At 42.6% G+C, this 20,338-nt stretch overlaps 4 protein-coding genes across 6 annotated transcripts; 3 read left to right on the forward strand and 1 right to left on the reverse strand.

Annotated features, from left to right (window-relative positions):
- Window positions 1–1,306: 1,306 nt before the first annotated feature.
- LOC134182445 (papilin-like) lies at window positions 1,307–6,807 on the forward strand. Of its 3 annotated transcripts, XM_062649848.1 has the most exons (17): window positions 1,307–1,417; window positions 1,474–1,603; window positions 1,666–1,927; window positions 2,339–2,498; window positions 2,583–2,624; window positions 2,684–2,719; window positions 2,791–2,946; window positions 3,004–3,168; window positions 5,102–5,131; window positions 5,199–5,261; window positions 5,324–5,575; window positions 5,636–5,869; window positions 5,944–6,090; window positions 6,157–6,220; window positions 6,284–6,333; window positions 6,422–6,454; window positions 6,530–6,807. In XM_062649848.1, the coding sequence occupies exons 3-17, from the start codon at window positions 1,754–1,756 to the stop codon at window positions 6,592–6,594; spliced, it is 1,671 nt and encodes a 556-aa protein (XP_062505832.1). In that variant the 5' UTR covers window positions 1,307–1,417; window positions 1,474–1,603; window positions 1,666–1,753; the 3' UTR covers window positions 6,595–6,807. The 3 variants fall into 3 exon arrangements, with proteins under 3 accessions (XP_062505832.1, XP_062505831.1, XP_062505830.1); XM_062649847.1 differs by having other exon boundaries at window positions 1,355–1,603; XM_062649846.1 differs by lacking the exons at window positions 1,307–1,417; window positions 1,474–1,603 and having other exon boundaries at window positions 1,615–1,927.
- Window positions 6,808–6,839: 32 nt separating this feature from the next.
- Window positions 6,840–12,370, forward strand: LOC134182446 (glutathione S-transferase kappa 1-like). The gene is made up of 8 exons (XM_062649849.1): window positions 6,840–6,917; window positions 6,975–7,056; window positions 11,162–11,262; window positions 11,547–11,675; window positions 11,740–11,775; window positions 11,860–11,976; window positions 12,036–12,132; window positions 12,187–12,370. Exons 1-8 carry the CDS (start codon window positions 6,849–6,851, stop codon window positions 12,222–12,224), a joined length of 669 nt encoding a protein of 222 aa, XP_062505833.1. The 5' UTR covers window positions 6,840–6,848; the 3' UTR covers window positions 12,225–12,370.
- Window positions 12,371–12,631: 261 nt separating this feature from the next.
- Window positions 12,632–15,072, reverse strand: LOC134182207 (uncharacterized protein K02A2.6-like). Its single transcript, XM_062649584.1, has one exon. The coding sequence runs from the start codon at window positions 14,260–14,262 to the stop codon at window positions 13,165–13,167; it is 1,098 nt and encodes a 365-aa protein (XP_062505568.1). The 5' UTR covers window positions 14,263–15,072; the 3' UTR covers window positions 12,632–13,164.
- Window positions 15,073–18,821: 3,749 nt separating this feature from the next.
- Window positions 18,822–20,128, forward strand: LOC134182221 (serine/threonine-protein kinase pdik1l-A-like). Its single transcript, XM_062649602.1, has one exon. The coding sequence runs from the start codon at window positions 18,862–18,864 to the stop codon at window positions 19,939–19,941; it is 1,080 nt and encodes a 359-aa protein (XP_062505586.1). The 5' UTR covers window positions 18,822–18,861; the 3' UTR covers window positions 19,942–20,128.
- The last annotated feature ends 210 nt before the right edge of the window (window positions 20,129–20,338 follow it).

Consider the following 20,338-nt stretch of genomic DNA (forward strand, 5'->3'; position numbering starts at 1 on the left):
ATGCAATTAGGTACTTTTAGTTAACTATACCAGAACTTAAAACATTTTCTATAGTAATGAGGGGAGATGTCAATAGAAACAAGTTTACATAGTAACGATTAATTAAGTCATCAAGTTTTTCCAACCCAGTGGACAACAATGTTAGCAGTGTTGGTTGGAATAACTTGATGACTTCATCGGAACTATACGTAACTTAATTGTTTCTATTGTTTTTATATGCAATCCCTACATCTCCCTTCACTTTTATAGAGAAGAGGTTTTAATTAATTAAAGCATGAGTTAATTTGTTTTTAATTAGTAGCAAAGTGCTATACTTTGCATGGGTGGAATCGTTCTGTCTCTGACCGTCGATCTTTCTATAGCTATAGAGCTTGCATACAGCTACACGTTCACTTGATATAATGCTAGTGTAGAGTGGTCTGTATTTGTCAAAGGTTTCATTTCCTGGTTCACTAAGTAATTGGCTGGATAGTTCTTTGGACTATAGACCCCATCTGCTAATCTATTGTTTTGGGTTCCTGACTGACACTGTGTCTCGATCGTGCATGGCTTCATCTCTTGATTTCTTTATTACTCAGTTACTTCTTGTTTCTGCACGTACGTGATCTCTTATCAGAGGCAGCCGACAGAAGGGCATTAACATGTTTTTTATCCAAATAATGCCCTGCAGTATACATAGACTTGTCTTGAACCTAAGGGAACGTACTTCATTAGCTATTATAGTGGCTGCATGAAACCGAGCACACTCTGCATTTACAGAACGTGGAGCAAGAGTGTCACAGTAATCTAATTAAGGAGCAGTCAGTGCCATTTTACTCATTTCCAGTTGCTATTAAGAGTCTAGTTTATATCAGTGTAATAACTGCATGTATGCTACCTCAGACTAGCTGCATATGCATGCACAAAGTGAGAAACAAAAATAGATAATTAGTATACTCATACTGTGTACTACAATGTCCTCATAATGTCAGTAGACTAGCAATATTAATTAATTAATGCAAAATTTGAAAAGTATATATTTTAGACTCGCTAGTCCACGTATAGACGACTCTGTCTATTTTCGTTCTTTTTCGAAAAAAATAGGAGGCGGTGCTATTTATGTTTCTTTGATTTTGGCACTCATCCAATGGCCATTTACAGCTATGTAGGAGACCCTTACACTCCCAGTCCTCCTCCGCGCTCCACGTATTTGGCACATGCTGTTCGTTTCACTTGCCAGAGTAAATGACGACGCATGTCACATGGTATTGAGTATGCGAGTCTGTTAATTTGCGTTGCTGGTCACTTTCTCTTTGTGTCGGCCGCTCGAGCCGAGCTCTGCACGGTCACGGCGATGCTGCGGAAGTTACATCTCCTGGCAAGTGGAACAAAAAGCACGTGCCGAAACACGTGGAGCGCGCGCGAAGAGGAGGACTGGGTACGAGCGTATAAGCTCATAGCTACAAGATACCTGTACACGTTATTTCCTGACAGCAAACACGCGAATGAATTCAAGCTAACCATGCCGCCGTCTTGGGTTGGGTACATGTAGGACAGCGTCTGTAAGGGCGTTTTTGCTGCAACGTCACTGTCTTGGCGTCACACCAGAAGACAGACGAAAGAGGTGAGTCTCGCCTACCTAACTCTTGCGCGTGCGTAAATGACGACGCGTGTCACGTGGTATAGTTTTGAGCATGCGAGTCTGTTGATTTGCGTTGCTGGTCACTTTTTCTTTGTGTCGGCCGCTCGAGCTGAGCTTTGCACGGTCACAGCAATGCTGCGGAAGTTACATCTCGCAATCTCTCGGTCCTATTCAACTCACAACACAAACGATCACATCTCTCTCCTCGCCGTCTTCGTCTGCCTCTCTTCGGCATTCGCATTATCCGACCTGAACGACATTCGAAATTACTTTGCAGGAGAAATAAGCAGCGTACAAGTCGAGAAGGTACACCTATCTGTCAACACCACCAATGCAGTGTCTACATGCAGTGTCACGGACACACATCCTAGAAGTTCTCTTCTTGCAGAAGCTTGCATGACGTTTCAAGCATGTCTTTGCTGGCTGCTAATGGCGGTTTAGTAAAGATTGTCGTTGCATCTGTTTGGCATGCTCCTGCTTGGATGCTCTGTTTACTGTTCGCAAAGTATTTGTTTGCACAAGCGTATGAAGACAAAGAGTGTTGTTGTGTTTGTCAGTCGAACTGTCAGTCTCTCTGGTTGTGTGTAAATGAGACTAACACAGTAGAGTGCATCCTCAATTCTGTTAGAGCACTGCTGACTTCATGCGGTTGCACTGTGTCGGTCGTTTAACTGTGAGTTTGTGGATGCCTTTCATTGAGTTGTGGCTTGTTGATAGGAATTATTTGACTGCTCTGATGTACCGCTCAGTGCCAATTGCTCGTCCAAACAGACAGATGCGATCTGCTCTAGTGATCAAGCTTGTAGAGGAACGCAAGAGGAGCGTTACAGTCGGTGCTGCTTCAATGGATGTCAGAACATTTGCATGTTGCCTGCAGGTGACATTATGAGATTATTATTTTTTTACATGAGTATTAGACATCTGAGTACAGCTAAACACCTGGTGCGTTTGTATGTGATAGTGGTGGATTGGATTAGAAGCCCAAACAGAGACAGTGAACCAGGTGAGTTTTAGTTATGGCACTTTAATTGACAGTATATATCTACTTTGTGTACATTATAGGATTAATTGTGGCTGGACCAGAGGCACCAGATTTGGGTTAGTATCGCTCAGTCACATGATGCCTGAATGAGGATTTGTTTAGATGTGAAGTGAATTTGTTCTGGCAGGTGAACTGTGTAGTCTTGATCTCGATGCAGAGGCAACACAACACTGCCCGCATGGGTATGTGTGTAAGGAGGATGATGGCAGTGATCCTCGAGTTGCAATGTTTAGTGCTCAACAAGAGTCTCCATCTCTACGTAATTTGGGAATTTGTATCAAAGGTGTTTTACTCTGACTGTTGGTGTAGTCGTTGAATAACAAGCCGAGTGTTTTATTAGGTGATCTATGCTCGTTACTTGTAGACAAGGGTATATGTCAAAATGCTGTGCGGCGGTATTATTATGACTCTCAGAGCAACTCTTGCAAAGGATTTGACTACGGTGGTTGTGGAGGAAATGACAACAACTTTGAGACAGAGGAGAGATGCAGAAGTGCATGCGAAAGTGAGCATTTTGCACAGATTTATCAAAACACAGGATATGTTAACAGGGGTTCGGGATGGGTGGGTCCATGACGCATGCAGTCTGCTCTCTACAGTTGCACAGTCCATGTCGGACATGCGCACTTGAGCCGATCTCAAGTGATGTATATTTGCATCGTAGGTCTTGCGTGTAACATACGTTCAAGTGTCCTGGCAAGGAAATCAACTTTGATCACCACTAAGCCCTTCTTTGCGATATTCATAGGTTGTGCATGCACAAGTTGCATGGACGAAACTACAGAAGTCTGTCTACTGGCATTGATTGACGTGCATGGACCAATGTTGTTGATTAGAAGCCATTACTAGTCTAGAGTAGATTCTAGGTGCTACACTTCGGACAAGAGGTATGCTTTCCGTGTCTTGGGAAAAGCATCTGGGACTAGTACTATCAATGGCAGCGCATCTGGGACTGCAATCAACACAAGTACAATACACGCACAAGTACAATTCACGTCTGGAACGAGACTATTGTCCCACGTTCTTTTGTAAGAGCCTGGATTTGTGGCTAATGTCACCTTTGCTAAGTAATATAGTATGTTTAAGTTCTGTAGTATGGAATTCTCATACATTCCTTAGCTGTAAAACTTTGGACTCCTATCTACCGTTCCTGAGCAAACTTCGTTGTTGTGTTAAATACTTCAAGGAATTAGGTATTTGTTACATACATTATGTTTGTGCCGGGATATGTGTTTTATGTATTTAATTAATGAATACAATTGTCGTACATTGGTCATGGTGTGTGGGCATTGGAGACTTTGAGAGCATTGTCTCCTATGTCATAATGATCTTGATACCAAACAATGTAGGTAGAATAAGTGGACTACACCTTTAGCTGGGCTACTTCTCGCCAGAAAACCTGAAGTATTAGTCTGTGTGTTATCCGTATCACCATGGGCAAATTTGGTTGCAGTTATAGAACTGAAACTGAGTGTGTGTCGCTACTGTTGGAACTGATACAACCAGAACTAAATCGAGTGAAAAATCTGCTTTGTGAACCGGGACTGCTAGCTGAAGCAATGTTATCGCTTACTACGGCTTCATTAGCTACCGATTCATTGACTACCAGAGCAACTTCAGCTGACACTGCCTCTTGTTGACCTTGTGATGGACGACAATCTTTCTCAAACAGAGTGATAGAGCACATGAAACTAACAGTATTGCAAAATAGCACACAGTCATACTTCTGCGACTTTTGCAGAAAAGAGGTGTGCCAGTTTTTAGCAGTTCCAGCTTCTTGGACTGAACTGTTGGAACCTGTTTGAACAGTTTCAGAACTGAATCGAATGCAAGTTCCAACAGTTCTGGCAGTTTGCTGCAATTGCAAATCCAACGTGTCCCGTGTGTTAAAGGATGATTTCACTTGAGTAGCATTAGGGGCAGGTGTTATTGAGTTACCATATTTATGCTATTATGGGCTATGGTTTATTGGGTTATTTTTCTGGACTTGAGATTAGTTTAGCATAATAATAATATTCATAAGTTATCTTGATCAACAGCCATCCTTGCAGATTCCGTGTCTTGATCAACAGCCATCCTTGTAGATTCCGTGTCTTGATCAACAGCCATCCTTGCAGATTCTGTGTTTTTTTAGAAGAATTCCATGTTTATGTAAGCACAGTACCTGAATGTAGCTAAAGGTTGTGTTTGAGCAGACTGGTCTAGTTTGTAGCAATGGGTTCTACAGTTAATGCATGACACTACTAAGCTAACTAGAGATTGACTAGCCTCATCCCCAGACTCATGTGAGCTTGGCAGTGTCCTGTTCTTGTGTAAGTGTCATACGGGAACCAGACACTGCCAGGCTCTGGGGAGGAGGCTAAGATTGACCAGTACGTATGAATTGCTGTAATGTGAATCTAATTAATACCGCATCTCATTACTATTTTGTGTTCTAGAATCAGATGCTTTGTTGGTTGAACAAGAAGGTAGAATGATTCAAGGATTGAATTATTTCTGTACTGCTGGTTAATTAAGTTTGTTTTGTCTTGATAGACAAAGAATTGTTTTTCGCTGGAGAACCAACAGTTGCTCCTAAAGGATTGGTACTCTATACAGGTTTCTCAGCTCAAATATTGTTTTTACATATTGTAGTCCTCATTGCTATTTGCTGCTGTCAGATGATCCTTGTATTCTCACTGACTGCAACTCTACGATTGGTGAACGATGTGTTGTGGTGTCTCAGGGTACTGACAGCGAAAGTGACAACGACAATAAAATGCCAGTCTGCACATGCAACTACCCTTGTCCCGAAAAAGTTGATCCTGTGTGTGCAAGTAACAACCGTCAGTACGATAACGAGTGTCTTATGGAGAAAAGCATGTGTAGCAACAGTGTGATACTCTCGGTCAAATACCATGGACCATGCTACGGTTATAGTTTTGTTGCATTAATTATTACAATATATTGGTTGATGTGGTTGTTCACTGTAGATCCGTGTGTGGATGTTCATTGTGAGCAAGGACAACACTGTGTGTCTGACTATCATACGAGACGTGCTACTTGTGAGTGCATTTCGACTTGCAACAGTGCGGAGGATTCCGACATTGTGTGCGGATCGAATGGCAAGTGGTATCCATCATTCTGTTGGATGAACTTTGCAGCTTGTAAGACAAACATGACATTGAGTGTTGAACATAGGAACAGTAAGGAAATTTGTGGTAATGGTAAGCAGTTATTATCTATTACTGTGTCACAGTTGTTACAAATGCTAAAGTCTGTTTTTGTATTGTGTGTACAGTTAAGCCAGGATCGTGTCCTGACATTGAGCTTGAATCTGATGGTGTATGCCAAGATCATTGTTCAATGGATGACCAATGTGACGGCTCGTTGAAATGCTGTTTCAATGGCTGCCAGCACCATTGCGTTGAACCAGTATTTGAAAGAGGTGTGGTACTAGTTGCTATCGTGTATATAGGCATCACGAATTGAGATAATGTGATGAATTTGATAGATTGTGAATATCTTGGGCAAATTTACAAACATGCTGAAAAATTCTCGGAAGGATGCAGCGAATGGTATTGACACTATGATCATCAAATCGTCTTGTTTTTTGATACACTGTTGTACGTTTCATACAGCTCTTGCAAGAAAGGTCGAATCCAATGTTCATTCTTTAACTGCATTCCAGGTAATTTCTGTACAACAGTGTTGTCTACCCACTCCATCATGTAGCATATTGGCAACCACTAATTGGTATTACATTGTTTGTGTTTTAGATAATGATGATCTTAGGGATAGTGCATCAGCAGGTGTGCACTTGCACGTACAAGTTTTCTTGTAATGGGTTGTTCTGTTCTAAGGTTTTATGCATGATTTTTTTGTAGATGGCAATGTGACCTTACGTCAGTCGGTTGATGAAGATGCTGAGGATGATGTCTATTATGGATAAGGATAGAACTCACGTACTGTAGTTGGTGCACAGCGGATTGAATGATGGTTAATTAATTATTCTACAGAGATTTTAATTAATTATTAATTCGGATGATACATTTTTGTTGATATGTTACCAATAGAGAGACGAATTATTAGGGATTTGTCTTATTTATTTATTGCTATAGATTAGCTTTAGTAGATCTTACATGCAAGTTTATCAAGTTTACTATCCATACACAAGGGTCTCGTGATTATCCGGGGATTCGCAGTATGAGTAAACGACATGTTGTAAAGCTTTTCTACGATGTAATATCTCCCTATTCATGGCTGGGCTTTGAGGTTATCATCAGAACTATCTGTGGGTTTCAATATTATTAGAACTGGTTGTAACTGTAGACTTTATGTCGCTACCGTACGCTGTGGGCGCTAGATCTTCGCTTCTGCCCAGTGTTTCTTGGAGCAATTATGGGAGCAACAAGTATGTACAACAAGTTGGCTAGCAAAATGGCAAGCATATGTCGCGAAGTATTAGTTTAGTGATTGTTATTATTTGCATTATAATTAACTAATTAATTAATTAGTCTACTGATGCTACTAAAATTAGATGCTGTTTATATATTATGAATACTTTAACATACATTGAAAAAGTTATGTGTGTTTTCAAATTAAAACTGTAATATTAATTAATTTACACTTTCCACAGCAGCAAAGTATGTAAATATATATAGACTAGACCCAGTCTCTCTCTGCCCTCGTCATTCCCTGGATGTGCAGAGAGAGACTAGGTTGAGTTTAGTAGATAGATATGAGTAACTGATTCTGATAACTCAGAGGCAGATTCAGACGGGGCAATGGGTGCACATGCCCTCGATCTTTAGAATGTGTCCTCTGATTCTTTTCGTCAGTCAGCTACTGCATGGGCTCAGATTTTCCAGTCAACTTGCTCAACTCGTGATCAACTTGATGTACGATGACTACAATGCAGTAGTTGATTTGTATGCTTTCAAGCATCCAAGGATAATGGTAGTCTCGCGTAGCCAGACCCCTTTTCATTGCATTAATACTTCCAGGTGAAATGGGGTCTGGTGAACAGCTTTTGATGTCACTGTGTCCCACGTAGCCAGAAATCAGCTATCTAAAGAATGGATTTGGCTTCTTAAACGCTTTACTAAAGACCAGACTGGTATGCAAGCAGTGCAATCCTATCTCATTAGCTTCTCTTGTTTGTAGAGAACAACTCGAAGACTACAGCTTGAGTCATTGCTGTTTGTGAAATCTGCATGTCTACAGCAACTATGAAACGTGGCCGCAGGAACGTTGACGTCGACATGCTTCCATTTTTGGCAATCTGTCATGATCAACGTCGTACGTAGCGTTGTGCGCTTGTGTCCCTGAATGCGAACGTACTCAATGTAAAGCAATGCACAAAACACATGAGATGATTACCCAAACACTGAAAGATGACTCTCTAAACTCTTCAATTCCAGGACCAGATGACTCTCTAAACTCTTCAATTCCAGGACCAGATATCTCTCACTCTGGACTGTCCGTGATCGCTTTAGACTTTAAAACAGCAAACACCATTGAGTACGTTTGCATCCATTCAGTGTGTTTGCATTCAGCCTCTGTTGTGACATGAGTGCACAATGCTAGACGTAGGGCATCAAGTCTGCCGATGTCAACGTTTCCGCGGCTGCGTTTAATTGTTGCTGTAGACATGCAGATTTCACAAACAGCAACGACTCTAGCTGTAGTCTTTGAGTTTGTTCTCTACAAAACAAGAGAAGCTAATGAGATAGGATTGCACTGCTTGCATACCAGTCTGGTCTTTAATGAAATGTTTAAGAAGCCAAATCTGGTCTTTAGATAGCTGATTTCTGGCTACGCGGTACACAGCAACGTCAAAGTCTGTTCACCAAACCCCATTTCACCCAGAAGTATGACACAGCTGAAAGGGGTTTGATTATGCGGGACTAGGATAATGGTGCTTGTTAACTCAATTCTCTTGAATAGACACCATATGAAAATACAATAGTTGTGAAATTACATAGCCTTGTTTTGGTTATCTGTTGTCACTGAAAGTATAGGTTGTCAGTATCTCAGTGTTGGTGTAATTACTGTTGCATACAGTTAGCAGTATTTGTCTTGTTTATGTTGATATGTCATAGTTGGCATTGTAAGCATCTGAATAGTGTTTGTAGCCTGGATATATGTGCACATTTATGGCAGAAGACTTTGCTGCAGCTTGTCTTCTGTAGTTCTAAAAGAAGATACCTATACATGTTTCCCAGAACAGAATTTAGCACATCTGTCATCTTAATGGACGACTAAAGCAATTTTTTGTCACTTTTAAAGAATGTGACGTCATACTGTTACTGATTGGTTTTTGTGCCCTCCTTCGATGGGGTTCTGGGTCCGCTTCTGGAACCACTGCAAACTTTATAGAATCTGCATCACTTGTGTTGTCTATAGACTAGTGGCAGTAGCCCTATATCTTTAGTGTTCATCCAATTGGAATTAGATCAGATATAAATAAAATACTATTCCACTCTTATTCTTTTAAAGATTTGTTTGCTGCAATGATTCTTATTATGACAATTTCTTTTCTTGTCTCCTTGCTCTTAATTTGTTTGGGGACCCAGAAAATTATATACAAGCCAACCTCTTAGTTCCCCGGTGCTGGGATTAATTCGTACTTTTAAGTTTAGTAGTCGTTGATTTGAAATGTTGGATGTAGTGGGCATGTTGGTTTAGAAGAGGGGGTGTCTTGATCCCTAGGATTGCTCGACCCCCCTTTACTTCTGTATTCCCCACACTTCAAGCTGAGGTTTGTCAAATTGAGTGAAAGACATTTATTTTATATTTTTTACAATATTTGTACTGGGCATTAACTAGTTATTTGTGCAGAATTAGGAATGCACGTATGTTTGTTACAATTGGGCCTTATAGGGTGCTATTTTTAAGCATGCTGCATGTTCAGGTATATACAGTGTACAACAAATGGGTTGCTCGTGAGTGCGGGACAACCAAAAATATGTCAGGGCAACTGAAACGGCAAACTATGGTTGCCCAGGGACAACTAGCTGACAGCTACCCTACCTACCAGCTTGACTTTTCCTTCCTGAGCAAGCATGCCCTCATTGACATTTGTTATATCACTGGTGTTAATTAGTAGCACAGTGTAGAGAGGTACTTTAAAGTAAAGGGACCTTGGTTAGTAAACTTAATTAATTATAGATAAGACTACCGTTTTGCAGACATACTGAGAGCATTTAGATGTCATAGATGACAGATCAGATATCTGTGTGTCCTTTAATTCCTAGTTAATTACTGCCAGATTGGGCGTGACCTGTAGTGTCAAGGTGATGCTACTATGTGCCATTTTTTATGATTGTGCATGCTTGCTTGTAACATAGAAGTTACCCAAAACTGAAATAATTACAGACAAGCATCCTATCTTTATCCGGGTTACTCTATTCGTTATTAAGACAATGGCTGCAAATCCTAAGATCATGGGCAGGATTTTAGCTATTGTTGCAGAGTCCTGTTTATCTTTACCCTTCTGATGGCCTTGCAAATCATTTGCCCCTTTGTGTCCAAGGAGATGGAAACTGCCAGTTTAAAGCAGCAAGTCTGCTTCTTACAGGTTGTCTGTCTGTCTGTCTGTCTGCGTGTCTGTCTTTCTATACATATATTTTTTATACAAGACTAATGTGATTATTACAGTCTACAATACACCAAAAACCAGCAAGTTCTAAGACAAATTGGACCCAAGAGCTCCCTAACTATGACTAAGAGTCAAACAGCTGACACTAAGCTAACAGAGTTACGAATGGCACCAACTGAGTCACCACTACACTGGACTCTGCTCATCTTCTGAATGCTATATAATACATGTAATAAAACATAAAAGATTTATGTGCACTGTTTGTCTGTCTGTTTGTTTGTTGTATTTTACCTGTCTTTAAATACATATATTTTCATAAATCAACTATAACACCATAGCAATAGTGGTCATGGATTTAGTTTATGGGCTACCAGAGTAATTACCGGACAACTAAATTTCACGTGTGGTTTGCCCGGAGACAACTTAGAGATGAGACGATTTGTTGTACACTGATATATATATATATATATATATAGGCCTACCTACTGCTTTCTTCTTCTGCAATCATAGTTCAGGTAATCCATAAGAAGAATACACCCAAAAGGTAACTGTAAATCTTTGTCTTCCTCAGTGTCAGTTGAACTGAGATCATAATCGATCCTTGTGGTCTTTGGTGTATATTTCCTTTTCTGCACATGGCATGGTTGTATTGTTCAGTCTTTTTACTTTCTTCTTGACTTAGTCTTGTTCTTCAGGTCAATTAAGATCCACTTGAATCCATATATATGATTTTAGTACTCATTGTGGCTAAAATTAAGCTATGTAATTGAGCTATTTGATTAGATGAACAGTCTTTGTGGGTACATTCTATTCAAATATGTGGCACAGTTTGAGCTTTATTGGCACTGTATTTATAGAAATACAGTAGTTGGATGTACTTGTGGCAATGAATTCATTTGTTGTTTGTGTATTGTAGATATTACACCACCTGGGATGATCCCAAGGAAAGGTAAATACATGGAGAAGGACTTGCAGAGGCTTAAAGAATTGTATTGTGTTCCACTCAATCTTCCATCAGTAAGAACTGATTGAAGTTGAAATGAATTAATCTGTAGTGAGTTACTTATGTAACTTTCTTCTTTGTGGTTTGTTTGTTGGATATCTGTTTATGTGGTTGTGTATTTGTTTGTTTGTCTGTACGCATGCTTGTGTTGATTGTTTGGTTTTTGTTTGCTTGTTTATTTGTCAATTTTTATCTGTTTGTTTGTTTGTACTGTTTGTTTGTTTGTAATGTTTGCTTTTGCTCATTTGTCTTGGTTGGTTGTCCTTTTTATTTGAATGTTTATTTTTGATTATTTCAGGATCCAGCAGAAGTGATGTTTAATAAAGGATCTTTATCAGCTCAACGATTGCTAACTGCAACAAAGATGTCTTACCCAAATTATGTAGAGAATCTTTCTAGGGCCTTGTGGACGCGAGTTTGGTCAAAGGTGATATTCAATGCTTTGCTATGCAGCAATATACTCTTGTGCCATGAACCATGTTTATGTCCAGGATTTAGATATAGCAAGTCGGGGAAGTTTGAAGGAGGTATGGTAGTATAATTGTACTGACATCGTGATGAATGTGCATGTAGCAAATGTGTTTATTGCAATACTGATTGGCATATTTTAGGCATGCCAAAATTGTGGTATGGACAGCAAAGTAATTGAAGAAATTCTTGGCCGTTTGTCGGATCAAGATGTGAAAGATGAATTGAGGAAAACTACTGATGAAGTTCTGAGTTATGGTGTAAGGCATTGCATTGATTCCGTATCTGTACTGTACTTTGTAATTAAGTTTATTTTAAGGCTTTTGGTGCACCAACTATAGTAATCTTTAATGATGATGGTAAAGCTGATATGTTCTTTGGTTCTGATCGTTTTGAGCTGATTGCTCATCTCCTTGGTATGGCATGCTACAAGCAGTTTAAGCAATAGGTTGAGTTGTTTGTTGTGTCAGGTGTTCGTTGGCTAGGGCCTCACCCATCGAAACTATAATATGCAACAGTCAAACTGCTGGTAGGATGTATGGTGAAATTGATTATTTAGCTGATTAGCTAGAACAAAACAATTGGCTATTGTAGTTGTCAGTGCATATCACATCATTGTAACATTGTTGTGGCAATAAAACCCTGTTTGACATTTTGATACTGTACCGACTTCTTCATGCTACCAAACACATGATTTCAATCTAATTTGTCTTCCGGTCTGTCGATTTTCTTTCTGTCTATCTGTCTGTTTGTTTGGTTATCTGTCTTTCTTCTGCGTATTTCTTTGTTTTGCTGTTTGTTGTGATTTTTTCATTGTTTGTCTGTCTGTTTGTTTGTGCATGAATACACAAGCCCATGCATATTGGGCTTGTCTAGTGTCTAGTAGACTCAGGCAAAGGGATAAACAGTTATTATGCCAAATGTGGACTGACTGTCCCACTAATAATTAAACTATTGTTGTGTCTTCACTGTTATTGTATTACCAGCCACTAGTACAACTCTCGCCAGCACACTAACGCGCAACCGCACACCACAAGCGGGGCGGGAGTACTACAACCGTCCCCCCTAAAGCTACATCTAATTAGCCCTTCTACGTTAGTTCATACTCGCAGCAAGTCTAGTCTCTTGAGAGCTCTCCGCTCTCGATGTGATCTCCGGACTGGGGTGATCTCTCCACACTTCTGAAGCCCTCTCTATCTCTGTGTGGATCTCCGTCCTGGCACGGCATTGTTCCTCACCGGCTTTAGGGTGACTCCTCCTGGGTTTTCCTTTGCTCACCACCAGTTCCGCTCTGACGTGACTCACTGCATTCGGTCCTTCCGCTTCCTGCATGTCTATGCTTTCCTGACCCGTGTCTTGTCTTTAGCTTGTATGCTGTTGCGTCCTGTCGACTACAGTCTCAGTCTCTTCCCCTGCTTCGTCCTGTGATGACCGGTTTCGAAGGTGATCTAAGTATCTCTCACTATGCGGCCATCGGGCAGATGTACTGTGTAGGACATCGGCCCAGTTTGTTCCTCTACCGTCCCCGTCACCCACAGCTCCCCCGCGCCAAAATCTTTCAAGAACACCGGCTGTCCTATGCCCAAGTTACGTTCCCTGCTGGTTCGGTCGTGTTGATAGCGTTGTTGTTCCTGTCTCTGCCGGGTCCGCTCCCCCACATCTGGTCGTAGTATGTCCAATCTGCTACACGGCAGTCGACCCACCAGCAGTACTGCAGGCAGTTCCCCCGTGGTTGTATGTGGTGTTAGCCGGTACCGAAATAAAAAGCGATCCACTTTACTCTCCAATGATTTGTATTCCTTCCTCATTTTCCTCAATGCGCTTTTGAATGTCTCGACGGCCCGTTCTGCCTGACCGTTCGTGGATGGATGATAGGGTGCTGACGTTATGTGGGTGATTCCGTTTCCTTCCATAAATTGCTTGAACTCCTTGCTTACAATCGCGGGTCTGTTATCGCTTACGCACATCTCTCGGATCCCATGTGTTGCAAATATGCGCTGCAGACTTTTGATGGTGGATAACGCCGTAATTGATGGTAAAACCTCCACCTCCGGCCACTTGGTGAAAGCATCCACCACTACCAGGAATTGCCTCCCCATAAATGGGCCTGCAAAGTCCAAGTGTAGTCTGGTCCAGGGTTTCTCAGGGCATGCCCACGGGTGTAACGGTGCCTTAGCTGGAGCAGTAGCGTGGCTTTGACATCTGATGCAAAGCTTGACGTGTTGCTCGATTTCTTGGTCCATCTTTGGCCACCAAACATAACTTCGTGCTAATCCTTTCATGCGAGCGGCCCCCGGGTGACACGCGTGCAACTCCTCCAGTACCTTCTTTCTAGCCTGTGGTGGTATTATGACTTGGGATCCCCACAATACACATCCTCCCAGCACACACAGTTCCACCCTCCGGCGCCAATAGGGCTCTAATGTCGCCTCACTGTTCGTTCTGGGCGAGCCTGACAACGTGTAGCTTCTCACTTTTGCTACAGTTATATCTTGCTCTGTCCATCTCCGCAGCTGTGCCGCTGTTACCAGCTTTTGTGGCACCATCTCCAAGGTATGCAGCGCTAACACTGCTTCCGGTGGGTTTTCTGTTCCCACCTTGGGCTTGTTACTCGAGGCCTGGATTTCCGGGCTAAGGGTATAGTAGTCGTTCGATGACCGTACGACCGTATGTATAGTTGGTTAGCACAGATGCAAATGAAGCTATTCCGACCAATAGACGAGAAGTGGTGTCATAACCGACCAATAGACCAACGTGATGATATCATGAGGCTCCACCTCTCGTTGTTTGGTAGCTGCTTCTAGGCAACAACCAGACGTCTAGCTAGAGAAGCGGCACAAACAATGAGACTTTTACATTCTTGTGAGCCGGAAAATCGGTGGTGATTAGCTTGTCTTGCTCTACATTTGTAACATATGTTTCCCACCCACAAACAGAACAATGATCAGGCCCGTTACTTCATCACGTAAGGCAATCGAAGATTGCCAGCCGACCTAGCGTTGAGGCTCTCCGACTTGTAACATTTGGCTTGTTCCAGCACTTCGAAACAACTACATTTGTACAGTGTAACATGCATGTTTTCCCCCATTACGACAACAACCAGTCGTCTAGAGAAGCTATACAAACAAACAGATGCCTAGAGAAGCTGCAGAAACAACCAGACGTCTACAATCTTGTGAGCTGCAAAATCGGTGGTGACTGCTGTTTTGCTCTACATTTGTAACTTGCCCACCAACAAACAGAACAATGATCACGCGCGTTACTTTATCACGTAAGGCGCGTCGAGGCTACCCGACTTGTAACATTTGGCTTGTTCTAGCACTTCGAAACAACCTGATCTACATTTGAAACGTGCTTGTTTTCCTCCGTTACGACAACAACCAGATGTCTAAAGAAGCTGCACAAACAACCAGACGTCTAGACTGTTGTGAGCTGGAAAGTCGGTGGCGAGCTGTTTCTTTTGTTGTACGTGAGGGTTTACCACTAGAAACAACGCCTAATCTAGCTACATTTGTAACGTTCAAGTTTTCCCCATCTAAATTTTGTTTTGGCTTTGGTGTTACCTATGCCACGCCTAAAACGCCCATAGTGGCTCATTACGACTTCAAAAGTTGCACAAACAATCAGACGCCTAGAGAAGTTGCACAAAGAACTAGACGTCTAGAGAGCAAAAGTTATGCTTGTTCCATCAATAGTGCCATCTGCCCAAAACATTGTACGTGCATGAAATCGTGTTTTGTTCACTAAAAATCAGTGCTGCTTCTTTTGTTCCTATCTAACCGAAAGCTGGTTTTCGCATTTGCTCTATACTTTCGCTGTGCGTGGCGGTTAGTTGGTATTGTTTAAACCATTCTGTCATAGCGCGACTAATTACCTTCTAGGTGCATACCGGCCGAGGGTGTGCCTTCTAGTGCTTCTTCATTTTCTATCGGTAACCGGCTTAACGCATCCGCGTTGGTGTTCTCTTTTCCGGGCCTGTATTTTAGCTCGTATTGATATCCTGACAGCAATGACGACCATCGCTGCAGGCGACCGGAGCAAGTCGGTACGCCCTTTTCCTCTCCAAATAATGTTAACAGAAGTTTGTGATCTGTGTAGATCACAAATGGTCTACCATAGACAAACTGGTGGAACCGCTTGACTCCAAACATTACTGCCAGTGCCTCTTTGTCTATCTGTGCGTAGCACCGTTCAGCTTTAGTGAGAGTCCTGGACGCAAATGCAATTGGTCTGTCTGTGCCATCAGCATGACGGTGCGATAGCACCGCTCCCATTCCGTGCGGGGAAGCGTCACATGCGAGAGTCAGCTCTTTCTCCGGGTCGAAATGTACTAAGAGGTTGGTGGATTGCAGAGCCGATTTACTGAGCTCGAATGCTTTCCTTTGTTCTTTCCCCCATGTCCAGAGCTTTCCTTTTCTCAATAAGTCATATAAGGCTGCCAGGGTGGTTGATAATCTCAGTAAATATCGCCCGTAGTAGTTGATCAGCCCTAAGTATGCTCGTAGTTCCTGTACATTGTTTGGCTCCGGTGCGTTTTCTATTGCCCGTACTTTCTTTCCATTAGGGTAAATGCCCTGTTGGTCGATTTTGTGTCCCAAATATGCCACCTCCTTTGGAGAAAGATGCACTTGTTGCGTTTGAGGAGTAATCCTGCTTGTGCTAGTCTGCTAAGCACTGTTTCAAGTTCCAACAATGTTCGTCTTGTGTCCTACCAGTAATGAGAATATCGACCAGGTATACCATTGTTTGTGGTATCTTCCGTAGCAGAGAGTCATAATTCTCTGAAAAATACCTGGAGCCGCCGCAATCCCGAAAAGGAGCCTAGTGAATGCAAACAATCCCAAATGCGTATTGATCACTGTATACTTCATGGACTGCGCATCTAAGACCACTTGTTGATATGCGTTTACTTGAATCCAACTTTGAAAACATCACTCTACCCGATAATGATGCCAACATGTCCTCAATTTGTGGTAGCGGGTAATTATCTTGCTGTCCGGCTTGGTTGGTGGTCAATCTGTAGTCGCCGCAAATTCGCATCCACCTATCCGCTTTCAGGACGGGTACTATTGGTGCAGCCCATTCTTGGTTCCTTCTCTTTCCAGTTTTCTCAGTGCCTGTTCTTCTACCTTCTCCCGATGTGCGAACGGTACACCGGTTTTGGTTTGTAAAATCTCGGCTTGTTGTCTGGGTCAACACAAGAAGATGCCACCGCCCCCTTCAGTTGGCCCCTTTCCTCGTCAAATCCGTCCGGAAACCTTTCAAGATACTGTCGATTGTTGGTGACTCCCTGGCTCCAGCGGTTATTCCTCTCTGCTCCTCGCTCACATGAAATATCTTCCTGCAATCCAACTGGAATTCATTCATCCAATTGCGACCAAACAGGTTCGGTCCCTGCCCCTGTACCACAACCAGGGCACTCTGGCCATCTGACCGCCATAGCGAACCCTCGCCTCCACCTTTCCTATAATTTGTAGTTGCTCCCCTGAATATGTCTTCAACTGTATCTTGGGTTGTCTAAACCCAGGCGCTTCCTTCCTTTCCCAAATTTTCGGAATTTAGATTAATTGATTAGTGACACTGCTGCTCTGGTGTCTATCTCAAACTGTACTTTTTCTGATTAATGGTGACGTCCACTGTTAATGGGGCTGCCTGTGGCTTCTTCCCTACCATATGAACTGAGACCAGATAAGTTGATTCCAGCTCGTTTCTGCTGTCATCACTGCTTTCTCCGTTTTCTCAACATGATGCGCTGTTTTTGCTTTCTGTTTTTCTTCCGCTGTCGGATTTTGGCACGCCCTTGCCAAGTGACCAATCGTCTTGCATCTTCTGCATTGCGCTTTGAGAAATCTGCAGGGCTGTGGCCAATCGTCACCCAAGCAACGGAAATATTTGCCTCTCCGACGGCCCTCCTGACTTCCTATCATCCTGTGTACTTCTCCAAACTGAACTGGAGTTGCTTGCATCCCTGGCGTTTGGCTGAGTTCTTCTGTGTTCTTGGCTGCTGTTTCCATCGATCAAGTGATTCTCCATGCGTTGTCAAATGTTAACGTACCGTCTTGTAGTAGTCTGCGTTGGATTCGTTCGTCTCATAGTTAATCCGACCACTAATCGGTCGCGAAGATTGTCTGCTAGCGTCTCTCCATACTCACAGTCAGCCGATAGTCTTCTCAAATCTGTCACAAAGTCTGCTACTGACTCACCTGGCCGTTGTGTCCTGCTGTCGAATCGATACCTCTGGAGGATCACTGATGGCTTGGGGTTGAGGTGGCTCTTCACCGTAGCTACGATCACGTCGTAAGGGGACTTCTTCCATCTTCTTCGGTGACACGAGAATCGTGATCAGTTCGTATGTTGGCGCCCTGCACGCCGTCAAAAGAATCGCTCTCTTCTCATCACTCTCTGTGATCTTGTTGGCTGTGAAAAAGAATCCCAATCGTTCCACGTGATGGTCCCATTCCTCTGTGACGCCGTTGAACAGTCAAACTTTTCTTAATCTAGCGGCCATCGCGATATCCTCGTCGCCAAAGGTTCTGTTTACACCGTTATTGTATTACCAGCCACTAGTATAACTCCCGCCAGCACACGACACGCGGGGCGGGCCTTTAAAGCCCGTATCGATCTACTACACCTATGTAATGCTATTAGTTTAAAGTTAAATAATTTTAATAAAAGAACATGCACAGTTGGAAATTTTGAATAGAGCTATAGGCAATTTTGTGCGTTAATACAAGATCCTATCTTTAACCCTAGTTGTGTAGCCTCGCCCACAACGTAGTGTGGATTGCAGCCCCGGATGCACCGCCATCACCACTACTGTCCACACTGCGTCTGGGGCGAGGCTACCAGTTGTATGCCTATGAGACGGAAAGCAAGACTAGAAAATAGTTATCAACTAAAACAAGGGAGATTTTAGTACAATTAATGACAAGCTACAAGATGAAATTAGCATGGCAATTGGCTCAGGCTGCATAGATGTCTCAATAGTGTACTTCTCATCAAAACTCTCGGACGAACTGTTCATGCCCTTTTTGTATTTTCCGTGTTGATTACTTGTCACGTGAAAGAAAGAAGGGCGCGTACTTTCAATTTCAAATTGAAAAGAACCTAGTACTTGATTTCCTTGTCTGACTCGCTGTGCAGCAATGGCTGTTCCTCTAAGCTCAGGAGCTTCAGAGTTGAATCTTAGGATTGCTACTGCTCATGCTTCAGCTGGTGGTCGCTATTATTACCAACGAGAACTCGGTAGAGGAGCATTTGGCGTCGTTTTCCTGGCAAGAGACCGGAAACGTGACATTGACGTCGCTGTAAAGCTTATTGCCATCCCTGCTGAGCTGCAAGTGTGGGACTTCTTGTCATCTGCTCTTGGAATGGGCGGCAGTCGTCTGGGAGATGCGCAACGGGAAGCAAATCTATTGAGAATGTTGCGCCATGATTACGTCATTGGCTACATCGATAGCTTTAAGTTTCAAGCTGCTAGTTTGGTGGGTGTAGGAATCGTGATGCGATATTGTCCTGGTGGCAATCTGAGCAGTTACCTGGTGAGAGAAGGCAAACCAATCGAGGCGCGAAGACTTCGATGGTGCAGGGAGTTGGCTGAAGGGATGAAGTTCTTGCATTCCAACGGCGTAACACACCGTGATCTCAAGCCTGACAACATCTTAATCGATTCTGATGAGTGCCTCAAGATTGCAGACATTGGCTTGGCAAAAGCTGTATGGGACATGCAGGAGAACGCTTTTTCAGGTCGATATGCAATAGGGATGCCCTTGAATCAATACTTGACGTCGGTCAAGGGCACTCAACTGTTTGTTGCACCTGAAGTCTTTACTGGCCACTATACCAATTCATGTGATGTCTTCTCCTTGGGTTTAGTGTTCATAAGTATAATTGAGGCACCGTGCATAAGAATAAAAGGCAAGGATGAGTATATTGTGGCTCCATTTGCTGTTTGGCAAGGCAGTGCATATGCTTATGGGCCTCTTCTAAATGAGGTTTATTTGGCTCGACATCCCAAGCCCAGTACACTTCTACCAAATAAGAGTGCTTCAAAAGGAGAGACTCAATTGATTGACCAAATGCTGCTTTTTGATCCCAAGAAACGCCATGATATGAAAGCTGTTGTATCAACGCTGAAATTTCTTGAAGATGTCCAACATATTCCAAAGGTGGCTGTTCGAGCTCGTGATCCACCACCAGAATCAAAGTCAAGTTGTTGCAGCTAAATCACATACTGCAAACACGATGTCAGAAGATAGCGATGCAGATACTAATTTGATGTCTTAGTGTCTTTACAACCGTAATTGTGTTGACATTTTAGTCAAGTTCCATAGCAGTACTATTGCTGCTAGAGGAATTGCTTTCTAGACAGTATTTGTTCTCTAACTTTACAGTTAATCTCACATATTTCTCTATCTGCTTTAGGGTCTGTCTGGTGTGTATGCATGGCAGCTGCTGGGTTAGGTTGGTGAATCCTGAACTGAACCAGTGCCCAGTGTTTCATAGTCAAAGGCATAAAACAATGCCTTGAGCTGTCCCCTGCTATGACAAGACATTGATGTCATCCCAACCAGGCAGTTTTTCAAACCGTAATCATGCAAGACATTATGTGCCCACTGCTCA

Source organism: Corticium candelabrum, chromosome 7 (assembly GCF_963422355.1).
Source record: "Corticium candelabrum chromosome 7, ooCorCand1.1, whole genome shotgun sequence".
NCBI lineage: Eukaryota > Metazoa > Porifera > Homoscleromorpha > Homosclerophorida > Plakinidae > Corticium > Corticium candelabrum.